The sequence below is a fragment of the Anopheles merus genome, chromosome 2L, assembly GCF_017562075.2.
Source record: "Anopheles merus strain MAF chromosome 2L, AmerM5.1, whole genome shotgun sequence".
Classification (NCBI taxonomy): domain Eukaryota; kingdom Metazoa; phylum Arthropoda; class Insecta; order Diptera; family Culicidae; genus Anopheles; species Anopheles merus.
This window is the reverse complement of record NC_054083.1, coordinates 6,778,195-6,798,390: the sequence shown is the minus strand read 5'-3', so window position 1 is coordinate 6,798,390 and position 20,196 is coordinate 6,778,195. Positions and strand designations below refer to the sequence as shown.

Below are 20,196 nucleotides of genomic sequence, written 5' to 3'. Positions count from 1 at the left end.
AATCCACTAATGGGCTATATACAGGTTGTTCCCAAGTTACGCGGTTCGTGCGTTCCCGAGGAATCCGCGTAAGTCGAATTTCGAGATTTTCAGTCAAAATACATTTGATTACTCGGTATTTTTGATTCAATGTAATACTTTTATACATGTGGCAACCTTGCATATTATTGCAACGCACTGTAAAGTACTGAAAGCTTTTAACCTTTGTAGGGTTCCGTACACACCTTTACGCTTCCGTGTCTATTGCAAAACTAATACGCGTTCCTCTATTAACACTAATACTACAAACTTATTCTACCTACGCTAAGTAAGGATCATTACACTACCCAAGTGCCACAAATCCACTAAACGCCCAAGTAGCACAATTCTGTTAAGAAACCGTTAAAAGTATGCCTAAAAGTATTACTTTTAGCTTTCCATACAGCAGTAATTTCAGGGCTTAAAACACTGCGTAACGCTTTCCTGGCTTCGTTAAAAATTCAAATTTCGCCGGTATTTTTAACGAAAAATATCAAACTCAACGAACAAATCGACAGAGATGGCTGTATTGCTCTGTCTCATTCTATATGCATTTGCTAGATCTTCGTTAAGTTACAACAGAAGGTGTTAATATTTCATGGAATAAATGCATAAATTCACCACAAATACTTTTATTCGACATTTCATCGTTTTGTCACTGCATATTGTCACTGTATCACATAAGTTTCTTTCATTCCATGGGTTTCTTCCATTATATCAGCATGGAGGTCAGCTGCAGCCGTGTACGAAAAGCATGATGTCCAAACGCTATCCAAATCAAATATGCTGCGGAATATAAAACTTATGTAGCTCATGTGAAGATAATGGTAATATCGATACACTGACCTGTTATAAAATCATGATGACACACAAATGAAACAATAGCTGATAAAAGTTGTCGCAGACGCTTGGTTTTGTTGCCATCTACACACAAGCTACACACACGAAGCTTGACGAACTTTTTGACATAAGAAATGGAGGCGCCATGTACGTGACCATGTACAGTATGTCTCAAAAATTATCGTCATCAAGAGCATATTATTTTGCCCAAGAAAATATACATTTTTATGAAAAAATTTCTCATTTGCAAATATTTCATACCCTTTATCAAACTCTTCACATGTATTATTTGAAAATATGAAATATTAATTTTTATTTTTAAATTCTTTTTTTATTATCACCGCAGCTTCAAATAGAGGAATAAAAGAAAACACATAGTTTTCAAACAGTTAATAAAAAAATAGTTTGGTGTAAAAATAAATACGCATTATTACATAAATAAGAATGAAAAATGATTTTCCGAATATTGAATAAATTGGAAATGGTGTACATAAAATTTGAAAAACACTGTGTGTTATAGTAACCCGAATCGAACAAAAACGAGTGTAACGGAATACGTCGTTATGATGTAACGCTGGCAAATGTCATATTCTCTTAAGAAACTCTATTTGATTTTTAAAGGCTTTAAAAAACTGTTAATAATCAAATAGAGTTTCTTAAGGCTACTTGGGCGACCACTAAACGGCTTCTAAACGCCTCAAATTCTCTACCTAAACGGAATATAGAAAGACTTCGTTTAGCAGACGGCAAACGACTCATGCATTCTAAAAATAGCAAAAAAGCTGGTGGCGCCATCTGTTTGTGAGATACCCAACCTGTGGAGCTTCCTCGCTTGGAGGAGAGCTTTCTCATTTCCTCTGTACTGTTGTATGGTTTCGCATTGAAGTTATGCATCGCTAGAACTAGAACGGCGATACGATTGTTTAAATACTAAACTCCAACGGAAACCACCAGTACTGAAGCAAGTGAGATTTGAGTAATGGTCGTTGGTGTTGATACCCACGTATCTGACCACACGACCATTCATACAGATTTTTGCTCAGAAAGTTAGAAGGCTATATAGGTCATTATAAGATGAAACTTGTCGAAACACGTTGCAAGAAAAGGATAGCAATATAATGATGAGTTGTAATACGCCATCTATTGATCAAACTAATGAAGCTGTGAAGCTTTCATTTTTTTCCTATGGATATTCAATTTTCCAGTCGTTTAAGCTTAATCTGAGGCGCTTGGGTACTACCACGAAATCTTCCAGTTGAATTTGTACAGAATAAAATTAAGTTAGTCTTATCTCGCAACCTATCCAATTCACATCTCTTTCACGTTAATCTTTATCAAATCGAATGAACGCGCTAAATACACTTTATCATTTTTGTGATATGATTTGTAAAGAATTAAGGTTTTTGTGGTTTTTAAGGGGATAAAATTTATCAGCGAAAATGAAATTTTTCACATTTGTCATTTTATGTATCAAATCATGAAAACCGCGTATCTCCGAATCCGCGTAAGGCAGCGGTCTAATGTTGTTGCGCGCAACATTGTTGCTCGGAAACATATCGCTGAGGTGGTCTATGAATGTTGCTGGCAACATTTCGCTTTAACATTGTTTAGTGTAAAAAATTAGCCAATTAACAGCTCAGAGTTTATTTTTTATCAATCGCTTGTTGAATAAAGTGTTGAAGTAATAAAATATACCCAAGCTCCCGACCACGCTGGTTTTCGCTGGTCTTTTCGGGGATAATTCGTTAACGAATTATCCCCGAAAAGACCAACGAAATACAGATCATTTTCGGGGATAGTGAACACACGTGAAAGATGAACCCATGCAAAAAAGAGCTAAAAATAGAAATGAACATTCGGATTCACTCCCTCCACTCATGATCATGCTTCATCCTTGATGCTACCAACCACATCGCATGTTCTACTTCGAATCACTTTGCCAGTTGCGCCACCATATTATTATTCATTATCGTGCTATTTACTGGTTTGTTTGTATGAAGGGGTACTGATACTAAAAGAATTAAAAGAAATAAATAAAACAATAAAAATAACAGATTAACTATTAAAAACGCATTTCTAACAATGAGTAAATGGGTTTGAAGTTATTGGAGCTGGATGTTTTAAAATTTAATAAAACTTTAAATCATAAAAAAAACAAAAAAAATGGAATTGAACTCAGGTCGACCATGGTACAAACATTACACCATTAACATTTGACCATAACTAGTTCATGAACATGAATTGTTATCTATCACTTTTAAACCCTTCAAATATAGTACAATGAACAAAGAGATATGTAAAAGTTCATCGATGCGTGTGAGAGAGTAGGGCTGATGAATAGAAAGAGATGGCATGAGTTTGTGTTCATTATCCCCGAAAAATTTCGCTTGGGTTGTTCGAGTTGGATGTCGTGTTCGATTGGTGCCACCCAAGCGAAATTTTTCGGGGATAATGAACACAAACTCATGCCATCTCTTTCTATTCATCAGCCCTACTCTCTCACACGCATCGATGAACTTTTACACATCTCTTTGTTCATTGTACTATATTTGAAGGGTTTAAAAGTGATAGATAACAATTCATGTTCATGAACTAGTTATGGTCAAATGTTAATGGTGTAATGTTTGTACCATGGTCGACCTGAGTTCAATTCCATTTTTTTTGTTTTTTTTATGATTTAAAGTTTTATTAAATTTTTAAAACATCCAGCTCCAATAACTTCAAACCCATTTACTCATTGTTAGAAATGCGTGTTTAATAGTTAATCTGTTATTTTTATTGTTTTATTTATTTCTTTTAATTCTTTTAGTATCAGTACCCCTTCATACAAACAAACCAGTAAATAGCACGATAATGAATAATAATATGGTGGCGCAACTGGCAAAGTGATTCGAAGTAGAACATGCGATGTGGTTGGTAGCATCAAGGATGAAGCATGATCATGAGTGGAGGGAGTGAATCCGAATGTTCATTTCTATTTTTAGCTCTTTTTTGCATGGGTTCATCTTTCACGTGTGTTCACTATCCCCGAAAATGATCTGTATTTCGTTGGTCTTTTCGGGGATAATTCGTTAACGAATTATCCCCGAAAAGACCAGCGAAAACCAGCGTGGTCGGGAGCTTGGGCAGAGCCTAAGTCGAGAACCGCGTAACTCGGAAACAAACTGTACGGTAGAGAAGCGACGAATGGTGTGCCTGAAGAAAAGTGTCTTTTAATTACAGTGGAGCGCCGTTTATCCGGGTACCTTTTATCCAGCTTTCCGTTTATCCGTGCTGTTGAGAAATGACAGTTCAATACAAACGTGACATTACATTATGAGGAGGATATTTGAAAAAGCGGTTATAAGAGCACATTGTCATAACAAAAAATACTATAATTCATGGCAAATTTCAAATATTCTCATTGGAAAACATGAAGTTAATAAAAATTGGGTTATTTTTATCAGAAAATAAGAAAATTTTTCAAAATCTAATCAGGAATTGGTGATAAAATGTATCATTTGACTCATTGTCCGTGTTATTAACTTATCCGGGCGAGATAAAGTCCCGAGAAGCCCGGATAAGGCCCGTGTCTGTGCTCCATCGCATGCGATTTTATCGCACGTGCTGTCAAACGCTTTTTCGTATAATATTGCGATTATTTGGATGATTTTAATAATATAACGATTATGAAAAATTAAGTTGAGATTGTTCCTACAAAACACCACACATTTAGTTTGACAGATAAAATCGGATGCGGCGTCCGACGAAATCAAAATTTTTTGATTCCGTCGTACGACGAAATCGCACGTCCGACGTTATCTATCAAATCCCATATAAAATTTTGACAGGCCTTCCGATAAAATCGCATCCGATGGAGCACAGACACGGGCCTAAACGGGGCTCTACTGTATATTCTACAAACCATTTTTATTGTAATCTCGGCTAGTTTTCGATAAAAATGAAATGAAGAAAAAAATATCACTGATCGTGTATTAAATTAGTTTATCCGGACTACATTCCGTGCTTGCAGTTTCTGGAAGAAATATTGATATAAATATGTTTATGTTCCACTTAACAACCACTAATGGACGTCAATTAGCACGCCATATTTATTGACAGATTGATTTATTGAAGGAAATGCACCCAAATTTGTTCGTCGGGTATCGCGAGCTTGCATTGTTTACGTAAACAGCTGATTGACAACAAAGCCGGGTGCGACCGTGAGCTGTTTTACTGAGGACAAAAAGAAGAACTGAGTAGTGAATGGTTCAACTTGAAATGAACGTATTAATAATCTTGCCACTTGGAGTGAATCCGCAACACGTTAGATAATTAAAGAGATGCCCGTGTGCATAACAATAATCAGCTGATGAATATGTTGTTGCAAGCTGTGTGCCCTGTTCGGTGCGTCATCGGAGAAGTGGTGTTTTTTGCCGTCACTGTGAACGAGCCGTTTGACAGCTGAATAAAAGCAACAAAAAAGAAGAGCATCAGAAAGAGGAAAAGTTGAATTATTAACACAACATAGCAAAACTGTTCGATCAATAGTGAAAAGTGAAAAGCGTGGAATAGTGTTTACAGAAGTTGTTTTTGTTTGTAGTAAACGGCTGGGATTGGGCTGTAAATCGACTGCCAGTTCGACGGTCGTCGTTTAGCCCACACTCACTCGCACAATGCAGCGCGAAGGTGCTGACGATGGGACGGAGATGGTCGACAATGGCGAAGATAATCCGTCCACAAGCAGCACAAACTTAGCATCCACCAGTGCAGGTAAATGGTTAAATAATGTGGATTAATTTAGTGCAAACATATTGTCCAAAGTCCAAGGTTCTCTTGATCAAAAGCTGCCCTAAATTACCTTCATCCCATTAAACCCTTCCCCTTCCCACCCCTTCTGATGGCATAGCATCAATGTTGATGTCTAGATGTCTTGACATTGCAGTAACATGAAGCTTATATCAGATGTATCCAGCAAGGTGAAAAAAAAACAAACATGTTCTGTAAGTGAAATTTACGTAACTGGACAAAGCATGGGGATACTGAATGGCTTCCAATGTGACTATGTATGCAAAACTCCAAAGAACTTCCATGACGTGCAGCACAGAAACCATCATACCACCAATGTTTACATACGCTTCGCTTTGTTTTGCTGATGTACGGCGTTCCGTTTGAGCTAAAGGCTAGTACGAAGTTCCAAAGGCTTTCCCAGTACGGTTCGGAATTGCTTGTCATACATGAAGCTGCCTAGTTGTTTCAAATCTATATGAAACAACATTCTAGATAGCTGAAGATCAACGCATCAATGGGCGTTATGTTTGATAGGAGGAGACGGCTACTTAATCACATACAGAGGCCTTCCCAATTGATTGTACAGCTCTATCGGCTGAATTGTCTACGATTATTGCACAGCACATATGCACTGCAAAGCAAGGGTTATTGAATATTCTTGAATAGTGCTCCAAATAATATCACTTAGAGAACAGAAGATTAATGTCATTCAAGCTCACACTATTGATGTTTAAAACTGGTTTATTCGTGTAAAAATCTCTATATGTTGGATGTCTATGATGTGCTGTATGTTAAGGCAACATGTTAGGTTCCATGCATTGTTTGTGCCTACTAAACTTATTACATTTCACCGAGCCCAGTCTAGGTCCGACTCTCATATTAGCCTGTTTGAGCATACAGCGGCGGCGCCCTTGAGTCTGACGTCTCATAATTTCACTTCAATATGCGAGTAGTACCAATTATCAAACTTTTTACGAACGTTTTTATGCATGTGTTGTGAAGTAGTGAAGCCAACCCTCTTGTAAGTATACTAACCATCCATGGTTCAAACCCCGTATGGATTGCATTATGAGTTGAATGGCTAATTTTCTAGGCTGTAGCGTAGTAGGGTGGAGTTCCAGAAATTGGTTTGGATTGGAGAACAGCTGCAAGATCGGAATGAGTTCTGCATAATTGCTAGGGCCGTTATTGATTCAGAAACATTCGGCCTCAGCACAATTTTTCTATCCAAAAAATTCGATCGATCCGGCTGTCATTTTGGTGTCATTTGACACTCATTTCGCCGCCAAGGTGTTCATTTTACTGGTCTTTTTGAAAACTGGTATACCTTGACACTCACGAGCAAAATGAACTATGCTACTAAAATTCGATCGTTCCGCTTTGTATGGCGAAAAATCCGCAATTCATTGAGCTGCGGAAATTTTCGAATATCAGAAAAATGCCATAAATCAAGGTTGATGGTTTTGAAAAACGTTATGTAAAAGCAAGTTGGTAATTGTTTTGGTTCTTTTTCAATATTTTGGGTGATAAAAATTATTTGTTAAATATTAAAAAAAATGGTTAGCCTACACTAAATACTGAAATCGATGGGAATAAACTTCATGTAGGAGTATGAAAGAAATAGTTATACTGTCAGTTTTACGTGAGCGCCTATCGAATTTTTTCGATCGAAAAATGGTGCTGAGGCCGATTATCTGTTTCAGGATGGGCATTGGATATGGTCCAGATATGTTCCAGCATCTTTATCGGAGTGTGATAAAGGATGTAGGTTCAAAATCAGTTTCAGAACCGGTATGAGTTCAGTATCAATTCAAGGAACGGTATTGGTTGAGGATAATTTCGAGAGTCGGATTAGTTATAGAACCGTTATTGGTACAGAATAGGAATCAGTTTATCTGTTTGAATCAAGTTGATAAACATCATTGAATACCTTGAATGTTATCATTAAAAAGTAAATATTTAAATTAATATAATTGGGTTCTCAAAGAATCCTACGAAACGATTCCTTTATTTATAGAGGATTTTTTCATACATATCCATCCGAGTATGGTTTAATATTTGGTTATAGCTTGTCAACTAATATACATGTATAGATAAACTTTTTTTTTATTTTCCACTTTTTGGTTTGGTGCTCTCTGAAAATGATGTTGAGATATTTACTAGACTTTTTGTGAAATTATGATAATTTTAGGAAAATATAGTTAAGTTGTATAGTTAAGAATTCCCGAGATGACATTGATGTATGCCGGTTGAAGTTTCATCAACGGATCTGAATCCGTTGGGAAGGCTGAGACCGGAGGCTTACCGTCCGACTTAGGGAACGGTCAGAACCTCGCCGCATGCGATTTTATCGCTCAGGTAAATGCGAGTTTCGATAGAGGAAAGCGGGGCAAAATGGAAATGTTAAGCAGTTTAATGAATATTCATTCGAATTACATTATTATTTGATTAAAATATACCTGTACTATTTATCTATGGATGAAAATTACCACAAAGCCCCAAAATAACGCAAACATATAAAAAACTGTAAAGTAAAGGTTGATGTTTCACGTTATGCTATTTTGGCACGCGGGGCAAAATGGGCCACAACAACAAGGCTTAGGTATTAGGTCAAAGCTTATTTTGAGTTATTTAGTATTTTTATGTTTTTTGTTTGTTTTGTTTATAAAAATACGCATTCATTGTTTTGCTTTTTCAGATAATTTGTTTAATAATAATTTGTTAAAAATACAATATCATTAAAAATACACCATTTGCTGTTAAATCTTATTTCGTATTTTTCTTCGTTTTGTTTGATAACGGGTTATAAAACTTACATGGTGTTCATAAAACACTCAAATAAATAGATTTTGAGCCTTAGAATTCATCCTTGCTGTGAAATAATGCTTAAATAAATGGGGCCTATTTTGCACCGCATGCTCATTTTGCCCCGTTTACCCCTACTAAGAATGGTTTACATAAAACGATCGCCAAGAGGAGAAGTGACGCATAATTGTGCGCAAGTGTGTAGTATACTGACGCGTAGTTCTTGCGATTCTAAGATTTGATCAACGCATGATCTGTTGTAGAGGTGGTGCCGAAGAATGTTTCGAAATATTAATTTGTAATGCAGAATATTTAGCCGGTCTCATGGTACAGTCGTCAACTCGTACGACTTAACAACATGCCCGTCATGGGTTCAAGCCCCAAATAGACCGTGCCGCCATACGTAGGACTGACTATCCTGCTATGGGGGGAAATCAATAAGTCACTGAAAGCCAACCTCACAAGTGTGTTGGCAGGCCTTGACCGGCATCGGTTGTTGAGCCAAAGAAGAAGAAGAAGAGAATGCAGAATATTTACCACAAACAACATTTTAATTGCGATTAAACTAGCTTATATTAAAAAAAAGACTAACAGGAAATGTCTAATAACTTAACACCATTCTCTTCCTAGACACAAATCAATAAAAAGATCTATAACATCGCCAAAAACATTTAAAGAATAACAATACACCACACGTGGGAATAATTCCCAAATAGCCAAATTTGCTTAAGCAGCTTATTTTGGCATGCTAAAGATCGCTGCTTTAATTCGCCTTTTGCAGTAGATAAACAGCATCAAAGTTCCAGGTGGGTCTTTCAAATAGCGCTTAAGCAGCTTCCTAATGCCACGGTGCCTGGGATTATTTTTCTTTGCGTTTTATTTTCAAGCAAGGCATCAATCAAATAAACAACACATTTTTTTGTTTTCTTTATGTGCATGTTTATTTGTGAACTGTAAATGTTCATAACGATCACAGAATTTTAAATAATTCACAGTTACCTCAAATCACTTTACTTAATATTACTACTTCAATTAACTAATCTAATTGGAGCACAAACCACGAGACGGCGATATCGATGTCGACTTTGCATCGATGTCATACATTAAAAAGCTATGAAGTTCCACCAAGTTCGATACACGTTCTTAACAAGCCTTCAAGTTCTATCATGAACCCTACACATAGTGCTAATCAGCCGCAAAGTTCCAAAGAGTACCGTGTGCTTGTTAAAAAGTTTCATAGTTCGGCAAAGTACCGCTTCATCTCTTAATCACCCACAAAGTACGACATCGGAACGATTTTTCGTTAAACAGCCCCAAATCAGCTATAAAGTACGAGCTGGCTATTTGGGTTATAAAATTGTCCGATACTTCCTGCGCTTCACATTCCATTTGATTTTAACAAACAAAGCGATTTCAGACAAATTTGGCAGTAATGTCTCTAGTCAACGTAAAAAGTCTCTAACAAGCTTTTATAATACCGATTTCGTTTCCGTTCGTGTAGAGTGGTTTTAATTGATGAATCCTATCTTTTCCGTTTGAATCAGATAATCGGCACTTATATGTTTCAAATAAGTTAAAGTTAAAAGTTTCAAATAAGTTTTTTTTTAATTTTAATGATTTCTTATCTGGTTGATGTTGATGAATGCTTGATGGATGAATGTACATGAATATTTGATGGATAATGTATTTGGATATAGGTGATTTTACGCCCATTTCAATATTGTTCATCTTTAGTTCTGGGGGTCTATCTATTTTTGAATGGGTCTATACAAATTGTGTCGATAGTAGTGATGGGTCATACGATTCATTTCACGACCCAACTCAGAGACGGGTGCGTATCAGTCGGAATCGATTCCGACCCGTGGGTGCAGCGGGTGCGCTAGGTCGGAGTCGGAATCAAATCCTACCCGCGGGTGCAACGAGTTCGGATCGAGTATTGAACCTACATTGACCCGACCCGACTAGGACTCGCTGCACCAATGGGTCAGAGTCGCTTATGCTTTCTTGCACCTACCGGAGTTGTTGCACCTCCTGAACCTACTTGTACCGGGTTGATCCGGGTCGCGCCACGACTCCGGGTCGCTTACGGATGGCTCCGACCCGATAGGTTCGGGTCGTCCCGCCCATCTCGCTCAGGCTCTATAGTATATCATCACAAATTAGTCAATTTTACCATGTTACATAAATAATAAAAAAGTGTGCATCTTCAAATAAAATGGCTTCATTCATTTCACCATTGTTTCTTAACCAAGAGTCTAATATGCATCCTTCATATTTTAATCCTTGTGTTTCACTTCCTTGAATCCTTGCATGCATCAAATACATAAACAAAGCAGCTACCATTTGTCATTAGCGAACATTTGCCCCAGTACGCACGGTGTGCTGTTTGTGGGCATCTCTGTGCTGTTGTTACTGCTGCTGCTGCTGCCACTGCTGTTTTTACACTGCTCGTTCATGCTTGGGTCGAAAATGATAGATAACAATACGTTACCGTGACGCGCACTTCAATGTTGTTTGGTACGCAGTGAGATTCATAGTCATGTGGCTGAGACGACGATGTCTGTCCGCCTGTTTTTGATGCGCACGCCGGGAGGGAGGGATTGTGGGGTGAGATTATTTTTTCTTTCGGTCAGTGTGTTGACACTAACAGAAGCGTGTGATATATTGACGAAAATAATTGAACTATTGAGCGCGATTTGTATGTAATGTACTACTCCGTTCGGAAGCGTGCGGGTTTGCTACAAAATGCAGTGAAGTTGTTTGATATAAAAACCAAATTAAATCATAACTAAGTTTGGGTGTGATACAGTGGATTGGAATATATTATACATATCAGTGAGCTCTCGTTAGTGTTTTTTTTTCATCGTCCAAAATTCTATACCTAACTAATGAAAAGCATAAACACAAACGGGCTAGTGGTTATCAACTAATTGCGTTTACAATAAGTGGTTGCTAATTTCAAATTTGAACTGTACTGAACTTCGTTGTTCCGCGAAATGGATAAATCGTGTAACTTAACGATTGCTAACGAGCCAGCTTAAGGTGGACAGAGATAGTAGAAGAAGCGAAAAGCAAGTCTTCAAGTATGAGATTAGGTTATCAATAAGTAAGATCACGATTGTGACACGTTTAAGTTTAGTTTTATTCGTTTAGCTCATTTTAAGCGTTATTCAACGTTATGTGATTCTACGTGTAATGGTTATTTGGTTAGAAAACGTTTGCACGAAGTTGGCACCAAACAGTGTGAGCGTGTCGAACCGGTAATACTATATTGAATATAATGTGCGATTTTCTGCTCACATGTTTGTTGCTTTGTGATTGTTGATCAAATACACGATCTTGTTGGAGGAAGATCAGTGAATCGGTAGTCGGTGCTATTCAAACGAGACGACTATAGTGACGGAAGAAAGTGTATTCCGCGGGGATAGGATATGAATTATTCTTGCTGCCGAAAGTGAACTAGTTACGTCTATGTGTGCGTGTGTGTGTTTTTTTTACCAAAAAAAAGAAGCAAAAAATCATCCCACAGTCGATCACTGTTCTGCGCGGTTTGATGCTAAAAATGGCACCTTACACGGGACATAACTAGCCACTGTGCTTCCTCCATCTTCTTGTCCGCTGGTCTGACGGGCCGGGCTGATAGAAAAAGGAAGACAAAAAAGGGTAGGGTGTAGTGGCTGTTTCTTTGGCTTCTCGTTTTCAATGTTCTGTTAATAGTGGCTGGCGGTGGTGGTTTGTAGGGAGATGTGTTTGTTGCGTACTGAGCGTATATTAAACGCAGGTGGCACGGAATCAACGATTTGCTTCCAGGCCATACTTTTTAGGGCAGTGTGTCAATAAAGTGAGAATCAAACAACCTGTTTATGTTCGAACGCAACAGTTTGCATGGAAAATTGCTTAGAATAGTGGCCCGCTTTGGGCACGCACTTGCGCTACTGTCCCCTGCACGTGAGTATATTCGAACGGGTCTAACAGGATAATACAATTATTACATCGTATATATTGGTGATATCTGTGGAAAATAATAACCACAACTGTGGCGTAAAAGAGAGGGAGAGAGAGGGAGAGGGAAAAACCATTAGCGTCTGAAGCTAGACGAGCCGCAAATCGTATCCTACGTAAATGCACGCTGTAGAGATGGATGGTTATTTTTGAAATACCGCACGTGCTGTACATGTTTTGGTAATGAATGTTTATTTTTTGCAATTTGTGACCGGTGTGGTGTTGTGTGAAAGAATAAAAAACCCTCTTTTTTTGTTCCATTTCGAGGTTTTCAGCTGTTTTGCTGTTCTAACCATGCTAAACAGATCAAAGACCGTTGCTTCATTTTCCCCGACGTTGTTATTACATTTTCCCGATGTTTCATCCTAATTTTGGTGTATAATGTTTACTGATGGTATGGTATATATTTGTTGTATCTGTTGGAACGGTGCGAACGATTTTTGGTACCGTATTTGTATAGATGATCAATATCAATTGTTCCATAGTAGGTAGTAAAAAGTAAATTGTAATTGATATCTAAACTTTGGCCACGGTAAGGCTGTAGTTGGTAATGTTGTCGTTTATTGATTGTGCACCGCCGGTACACTGCGCGCGCGTTATGTACATTTACGCCAGCTGTTTTATGTGTTTCTGTTCTAAGGATTTTGGAATTAGCAAGAGTCACGTGGCAAAATGGCGCGATTCTGTTACTTCCGTTTACCGTTTGTTTGTTGCCATCGCTGTCGAAAGGGAAGCTTTCGTTTGCCATTATCGATTTCTAGTCGATTGGCATTGTCTATTTCAGTTGTAACGTAACTTCCGTTAAGAAAGGTTGTGGAAATTTCCTGTTCGAAGATAGGTACAAAAGTGTACTATAGAATAACAGAAGCGGAATATTGGTACAATCGGTCAAATTTATCAAAAAGGGAAAACAACATTCAGTTCTTTAGTAACGTGTAGTATTGTGTAAATGAAAATTTAACGCAAAAAATGCAGCTAATCATTATCGTAGCGCCGGTTGGCATATCATCGCATATGCTCAATCAAGCATTTTGGAAGCATTTCACATCATTTCATGTAAAAAAAGTGTAGTAGCACGGTTTCATTATATTGTTCGAACGAATATATCCCATGTGACGAGGTTTTCATACGTATTTTCCTGTGCGGATTCGTGGAAATAGCTGGAGAAATTAAAACGGGGGTTGATTGTCGTGGTTCATGTAATAATCGGAAAGATGTAAATGTAGCGAATGCATAAATTAAATTCTGCCACGAATCTACGAAGTAGGATAATGGTATATAAAATATTTGCGTCTACTTAATGAAATGCAGTTTATCCCCAGCCATCGTCTGCATGTTTTGTTCGGGCATATTACATGTTTACATGAAAACATATTTACCACTACCAAAAAATAGCTTTTAAAATATTTACTAACCTGTTATTTTCTTCTCTTTTGTTTCGTAGAATCTCAACACAATAGTGAGACCTCAAATGTAGCAGTAAATCAACAGCAGAATATCTCCATTCATCATGATACGACCGGATCTGCAGGCGGCGGAGTAGTTGCCGGTCAATCTGACAGTGTACGCAGCACGCCGAAACTTAGCAACGATCGTACCTCGAAGAATGGATCTCAAATGCAACTGTCGCAATTGGCACCAGGCTCCGGAAGTGGTGGCCTGTCTGCTTGTGGTATTTCTGGAGCAAACACTACAGTTGTAGATGAAGGCGATACCATTACCGTGATCGAACGTCCGGTTCATATTGAAACTTCGGAACCATCAAAATCACCTCTAGGCGTCGTGAACACTACTTCCGTGCGGCTTAGCTTGCTGCCGTGGAATAACCACAATCGGTCAGCAATCCTTTCGGGAAACAGTGGCAGCGGTATGGTGACTACCATCGACATGATGGCTGCATCGGACGGAACACTTCGTCCCGGGGAAATTGTAATGCGCACACTGTTCACGGACTTTACGGTGCAGGCGGAGAAGAAAATAGAATGTGTAATGCTGGATGGTTCGGACAGGAATTTGCCAAAGCTTCTCCAGCGGGGCGAAGACTATCAGTTTGATCAGCTGCTGCAAGCGCTCGGTTCGGTAGCGGAACATTGCTTGCCGTCCTTGCTAAAAGCACTACTTGCCTGGCATAAACATCAGATCTGCGATAAAAACATAAAGCGAGACCTTCAAACTGGTACTAGCTCCACTGCACACCATCCGGCAAATAAATCGGGCTTGGATCTAGATTATCAACTGTTGCGCCGAGAGGCGGCGGTAGAGTTTATCTTTTGCCTCGCGCTCATTGAAATACTGCGCCAGTTTCCGTTCCATCCAGGACACGATGATATAACAAAGCAGATTGAAAATCTTGCTTTTCGCCAGTTTAAGTACAAAGAAGGTGCACAAACGGCACCGAACGCAAACGATAACTATCGCATTGCGGATCTGTACGCCGAAGTGGTGGGCGTACTTGCCCAGAGTCGATTTTCTTCCGTGCGCAAAAGGTTCATGACGGAGCTGAAGGAGCTGCGCAGCAAGGAACCAAGCCCGTTCACGACGCACAGTATTATCAGCCTTCTGATGGGCATGAAATTCTTCCGCGTGAAGATGGCCCCTATCGAAGAGTTTGAGGCATCGTTCCAGTTCATGCATGAATGTGCACAGTACTTTTTGGAGGTAAAGGATAAGGACATAAAACATGCGATGGCCGGCCTGTTTGTGGAAATTCTAGTACCGGTAGCAGCAACGGTAAAGAATGAAGTGAACGTACCGTGTGTGAAAAACTTTATCGATTTGCTGTACTCCCAAACGCTCGATGCGTGCACCAAGTCCAAACACAAGCTGGCCCTATTTCCACTAGTGACATGTCTGTTGTGTGTTTCTCAGAAATCGTTCTTTCTCAGCAACTGGCATTGCTTTTTAGCAATGTGCCTTAGTAACCTGAAGAACAAGGATCCCAAAATGAGTCGCGTTGCGTTGGAATCGTTGTATCGCTTGCTGTGGGTTTACATAATACGCATTAAATGTGAATCCAACTCGGCAACTCATTCACGGCTTCAGAGCATCGTCAATTCGCTGTTTCCGCGCGGTTCAAAAGCAGTGGTACCACGGGACACTCCGCTGAACATATTCGTAAAAATTATACAATTCATCGCGCAGGAACGACTCGACTTTGCCATGCGGGAGATCGTGTTTGAGCTATTGTGTGTAGGTCGTCCGATCAAGATTATTATGACGCCAGAGCGCATGAGCATCGGATTACGCGCATTCATGGTGGTGGCCGACTCCTTACAGCAGAAAGATGGTGAGCCACCGATGCCTCGAACAGTTGGCGTCCTTCCGTCCGGCAATACGTTGAGAGTGAAAAAGACCTATCTCAACAAGATGCTTACCGAAGATACGGCGCGTAGTATCGGAATGTCAAACTATTTTCCACATGTGAGGCGCGTGTTCGTTGACATCCTACGTGCACTGGATATTCACTGTGGCCGACCGTTGATGATGACGGTGATACAGAATCAAAACAAAGAATTGGACGAAATGCTTACCGGGGAACGTAAGCCGCGCATTGATCTGTTCCGCACGTGTATCGCAGCGGTGCCACGCCTCACACCGGACAATATGACAGGCCACGAGTTGGTGGATATGTTATCGCGGCTAACAATACACATGGACGAAGAGTTGCGCGGATTGGCGCACCAATCGTTGCAAACTTTAGTTTGCGATTTTCCCGAGTGGCGTCAAGATGTGATTCAAGGGTTCAGTCAGTTCCTGGCTCGTGATGTAGTGGATACCTTCCCCCAGCTGCTGGACAATGGGTTACGCATGCTGTATGCATTTCTGACGGTTTGGCGAAATTTGCTCGGCGCTGGTAGTAACAATAACAGTAATAGCAATACGCTTAACACTAAGGGAGGAGGACCAACAGGAACGGGCGGTGTCGGTGTACCGTTAGCTTCTGCGGGTCAGGCTGTCAGCGGTTTGGTCATTGGGCGTGCAGCAAATCAGCAAGATTTGGGAATGCTCAAACCAAACCTCACACAATTAAACGTAAACGCGTCATTGAACGCGGCTACGATAAATTCCAACTCCAGTGGAAGCTCAGGCATATCTTCCATCACACAAACAACCACCATTACGACGGGAGCCATTGGCGGTGGGGCGGGTACGACCAGTAGCAGTGGCATTGGGGGCACTGGAGATGGTACTACCAACACGACAGCGGCTGGCAGCACTACCGCCGGTGGGAAGAAAGGGCATGAGCTACCGTTAGCGACGACCATGCACATGGTGGAGGGTTTAGCGCTGGTTATGCTCTGTAACTGTCGATCACCACCGCGCAAATTTGCTGTTAGCATACTGAAAGAGGTAACATAATGAAATTCCTTTATTTAATGCGTAACATTTCCTCGAAATATTCCACACCATCTGGTACAACTAAATGAAACACATTTTTTGCAGGTGAAAATACTAAAAAAACTTTTGGGCATTCCCGAAATAGAACCGGCCTTGATAGACGTCATTGATAAGTGCTGCCCACAGGTAAATGAAAACGGATGGCTTTTTACTTGCTTTGAAAAAGCGTCGTTTAAATGTTGTTCAAATGTTGTAACCGTCCATCCACAGGTCCTAGAGAAATGTTTGCATATGCTACCTCAAACGGATCGAACGGCCATGCTTAATGCAAATATCATCGACCTTCAATGGATCGTGGACCGTAACAGTGGCATATGGACGACAGGGCACGTCGAGGAATCAACCAAAGCATCCACTTTGACGCTCTGTCTGTCCCAATCTGCCCTAGGCCATGCTTACGATCCCTGGAGTGTGTGTCTGTTTGGATTCATGGAGCGCACGCGTGTTTTACAGCACTGTCCATCGGTCGTAGCGCAAGCATGGCCGATTTGCTATCAACGAGTGACGAGTTTGTTCAACGTTATAGACCCAACGTATGTAGAAGGCGTTCATCCTCAATCGAGAAATCGAAACATAATGGAAAATACTGTTCATGTTTCGACATTTTAATGATTGTCTTTCCCTTTTGTATTTCACTCACTTGCAGCCCTGTAAGTGACAACCGTGCGTCGTTGCTTCGTAGCTCTGCACCAACGAAAAAACCCCCGTCCGAGGCACAACGTGACACACTGGCACATCTTTGGAAAAACCAGGTGGCACTTGCTATGCGTCTTATCCCACAAATGCCGAGTGTTGCTGTACGTTGTGCTTCGCCTGATCTCAGCTTAAGGTAAGTGTACGGCAAGGGCTATGTGTACATGGTAGAAGTGATATTATTTCTGAAATACCAATTGGAGATGCAATAGGGAACTTTTTGCCTTATTTTCGTCGATGGAAATTTATCTACATAAAGATATGGTCTGCAATACGTGTCTTGCTGTTCTCCGTTATATGTTAAGTAATGGTGTTGTAAAATATAGTTTGACGCATATGATACCAGTCACTAGCAACAGTATTTACGATAAACTGTTGTTCACATGGTCATTTAGTTAGCTGAAACCTCTTTGTAGGTTACTATATTCGTTCTTTATTTTAATTGTTTAGCGTCTGTATGTGTATATATGTCTGTGTTTGTGTGTGTGTGTAGAAATACTTCTAATTAATAATAATGATCAGCAGTAGTGACCACTATTCTAGATCATTGAAATTTAAACATATGTATGTATCTTTTTGTAAAATCAGATATTACTACGTATTAAGTGGTGGTGGTATTACATTTATGTGCATAATCATTGCAAAATTGAAGGAACTGTGAAAAGTGCATCTAATATATAAATTCAATCAGTTTGAAAAATCAGAGAATGGGCTCAAGTTTGTGATGATAATCGATTTAGATGAGCACAATTTGGGTACAGTTTATTCGTTAAGTTTCGTTTAGAATGTATTCATGATTAATTTAGTTAATACATTGATATACGTTCGTGCCGTTTTGTTTTGTGTTAGGAATGGTTTGCCTTAAAACACCTAATTCGATTGTCGTTATTGAAAGTGAGTTTACTGATATTGTATTATTTAATTATCCTCTGTTTTGATGTGTTACTCATCCTGTCACTACTTAAACACACGTGCACATAATTGGCATATGAAGATGGACATATGATTCTTACATACTTACAAAGCCATGCAAAATGTGATTGTAAACTGTGAATTAAATCGTCGTGTTCTCGTCACTTCATTTCATACGATTTACGGTTAGGATAGTGTGATCGGGAGTTAACAATCCATTTTAAACATCATAACATATGAAAATATAGCACTGGTTTCGGTTTCATTGCTCATCGCGTACTGTAGTGTTTGTGTGATAATGTTAGGGTTTTCGAGGGAAAGTGTTGATCCTAAGCTATAAAGCTCACATTTCTCTTGTTAAAGGCACAATATGTTTGTTTTTACACCAATCACTTTTAGTTTAAAATTGCTTTGAAGGTATGTATAGCGTGTGCGTCCGGCTAATATTGCACTAGTATGGAAAGGGTTTTGGAACTGTTGCTCTTTACCACTTTTCAGGAGGTCGCGAATTGTTGTTGTGTGTACACGCACAATAAACCTTTGAACAGTAGTGACATTGATTGAATGTAACACTTAAAGTATGTATTTTTCTTTCATGTTTCTTCTCTCTATGCCAACCGCGTCATATCCTGATAATCGAACAACAATTTCCACCGTTTATCGACTTCTACTCAACTCAACTATACGCCATTCTTCTACTTTACAATAACTACTCCGACTTCATCGTAAAACAAATATATAACAAAAATAAATAAACACAATCATTTGCTACTTTCAATCATCATCGATATATTTATATGAATGTTAATGCGGCACAACACAATGATCGCATAATAATCGCATTATAACAATTGCAAATATGGAACTTAACGAAATACGTTTTATAAATTTGTTTCTTATGCTGTGTCGTACCCTATCTCATAACTGTGAATTTGTGGACAATTATACATGTAAAAATGCTATATATGAACGATTAAATGTAAATTCCAAATTGGATTGATCATTTTGTCCTACCTCTACTCCATCCTCCGTAAATGGTGCTTATAATCGGTAACAATGTTCACCATTCGCATTCAAACACATTACTACACGAAACTATCAGTCTGCATGATCAGTCGGATTCCCGCTCGTTGTCTGACTCGTTGGACAATATACCGTCATCCGTGTTTGGACCAGAAGGAATCGTGACACGCTTCACCCTACCTCTATCCTATGGTCGCAAAGATGCCAGACATAAGAGACAAGGGTAACGTTTATTTTAATTTTTTCCGGCATAGTTTTACAAATGTTTACTTTCCGTTTTTTATTTGTTTCATTTATTATTTTGTGTTTATTCATTTTTTCTTTGTTATCATTTATGTTTCACTCGCGATCATAATTATTGGTTTTGGATGTGCCCATTGTTCCGTTCTTGTTTTTTTTTTGTTTGTTGTTGTGGCAGACTATGGCACATTTATTTGACGTTCATTCTGATTTCATTCATTTGTTTCATGTATGTTTCAATTACGTTGAAACTAAGAGACACGTGAATATTCGTTCTCTATTCTTGGTGTTAGTATTTACTTTGCGTTGATCAGTAGTAAGAAAATTTAGTGTTGCTTAATCTTTCCGACAGACATTCATTACACACTACAGTTTGACTAACCCTAAGATGGTAGCTGATTGGTAGCATCAACATTATTTATTTGAGATACAAGTTAATCTAGTAAAACGATATTTGGCAGTAGATGTATTCGTATGCTTTTAAGCATTACTGTC

The 20,196-nt window shown here is 39.1% G+C and overlaps 1 protein-coding gene across 6 annotated transcripts in view; it reads left to right on the top strand.

Annotated features, from left to right (window-relative positions):
- Positions 1-5,044: 5,044 nt before the first annotated feature.
- LOC121591416 (protein furry) overlaps positions 5,045-20,196 on the top strand; it is a 48,663-nt gene continuing 33,511 nt past the window's right edge. For 2 of the 6 annotated variants that reach the window (XM_041911883.1, XM_041911881.1), the window contains exons 1-5: positions 5,046-5,610; positions 13,880-16,785; positions 16,879-16,959; positions 17,044-17,366; positions 17,480-17,662. In XM_041911883.1, the coding sequence (XP_041767817.1) occupies positions 5,514-5,610; positions 13,880-16,785; positions 16,879-16,959; positions 17,044-17,366; positions 17,480-17,662 (3,590 nt within the window). In that variant the 5' untranslated portion in view covers positions 5,046-5,513. Of the gene's footprint in view, positions 5,611-11,892; positions 12,382-13,254; positions 13,274-13,879; positions 16,786-16,878; positions 16,960-17,043; positions 17,367-17,479; positions 17,663-19,540; positions 19,685-20,196 lie in introns of those variants that run through there. The other 4 variants (XM_041911878.1, XM_041911880.1, XM_041911879.1 and 1 more) reach the window with 4 other exon arrangements.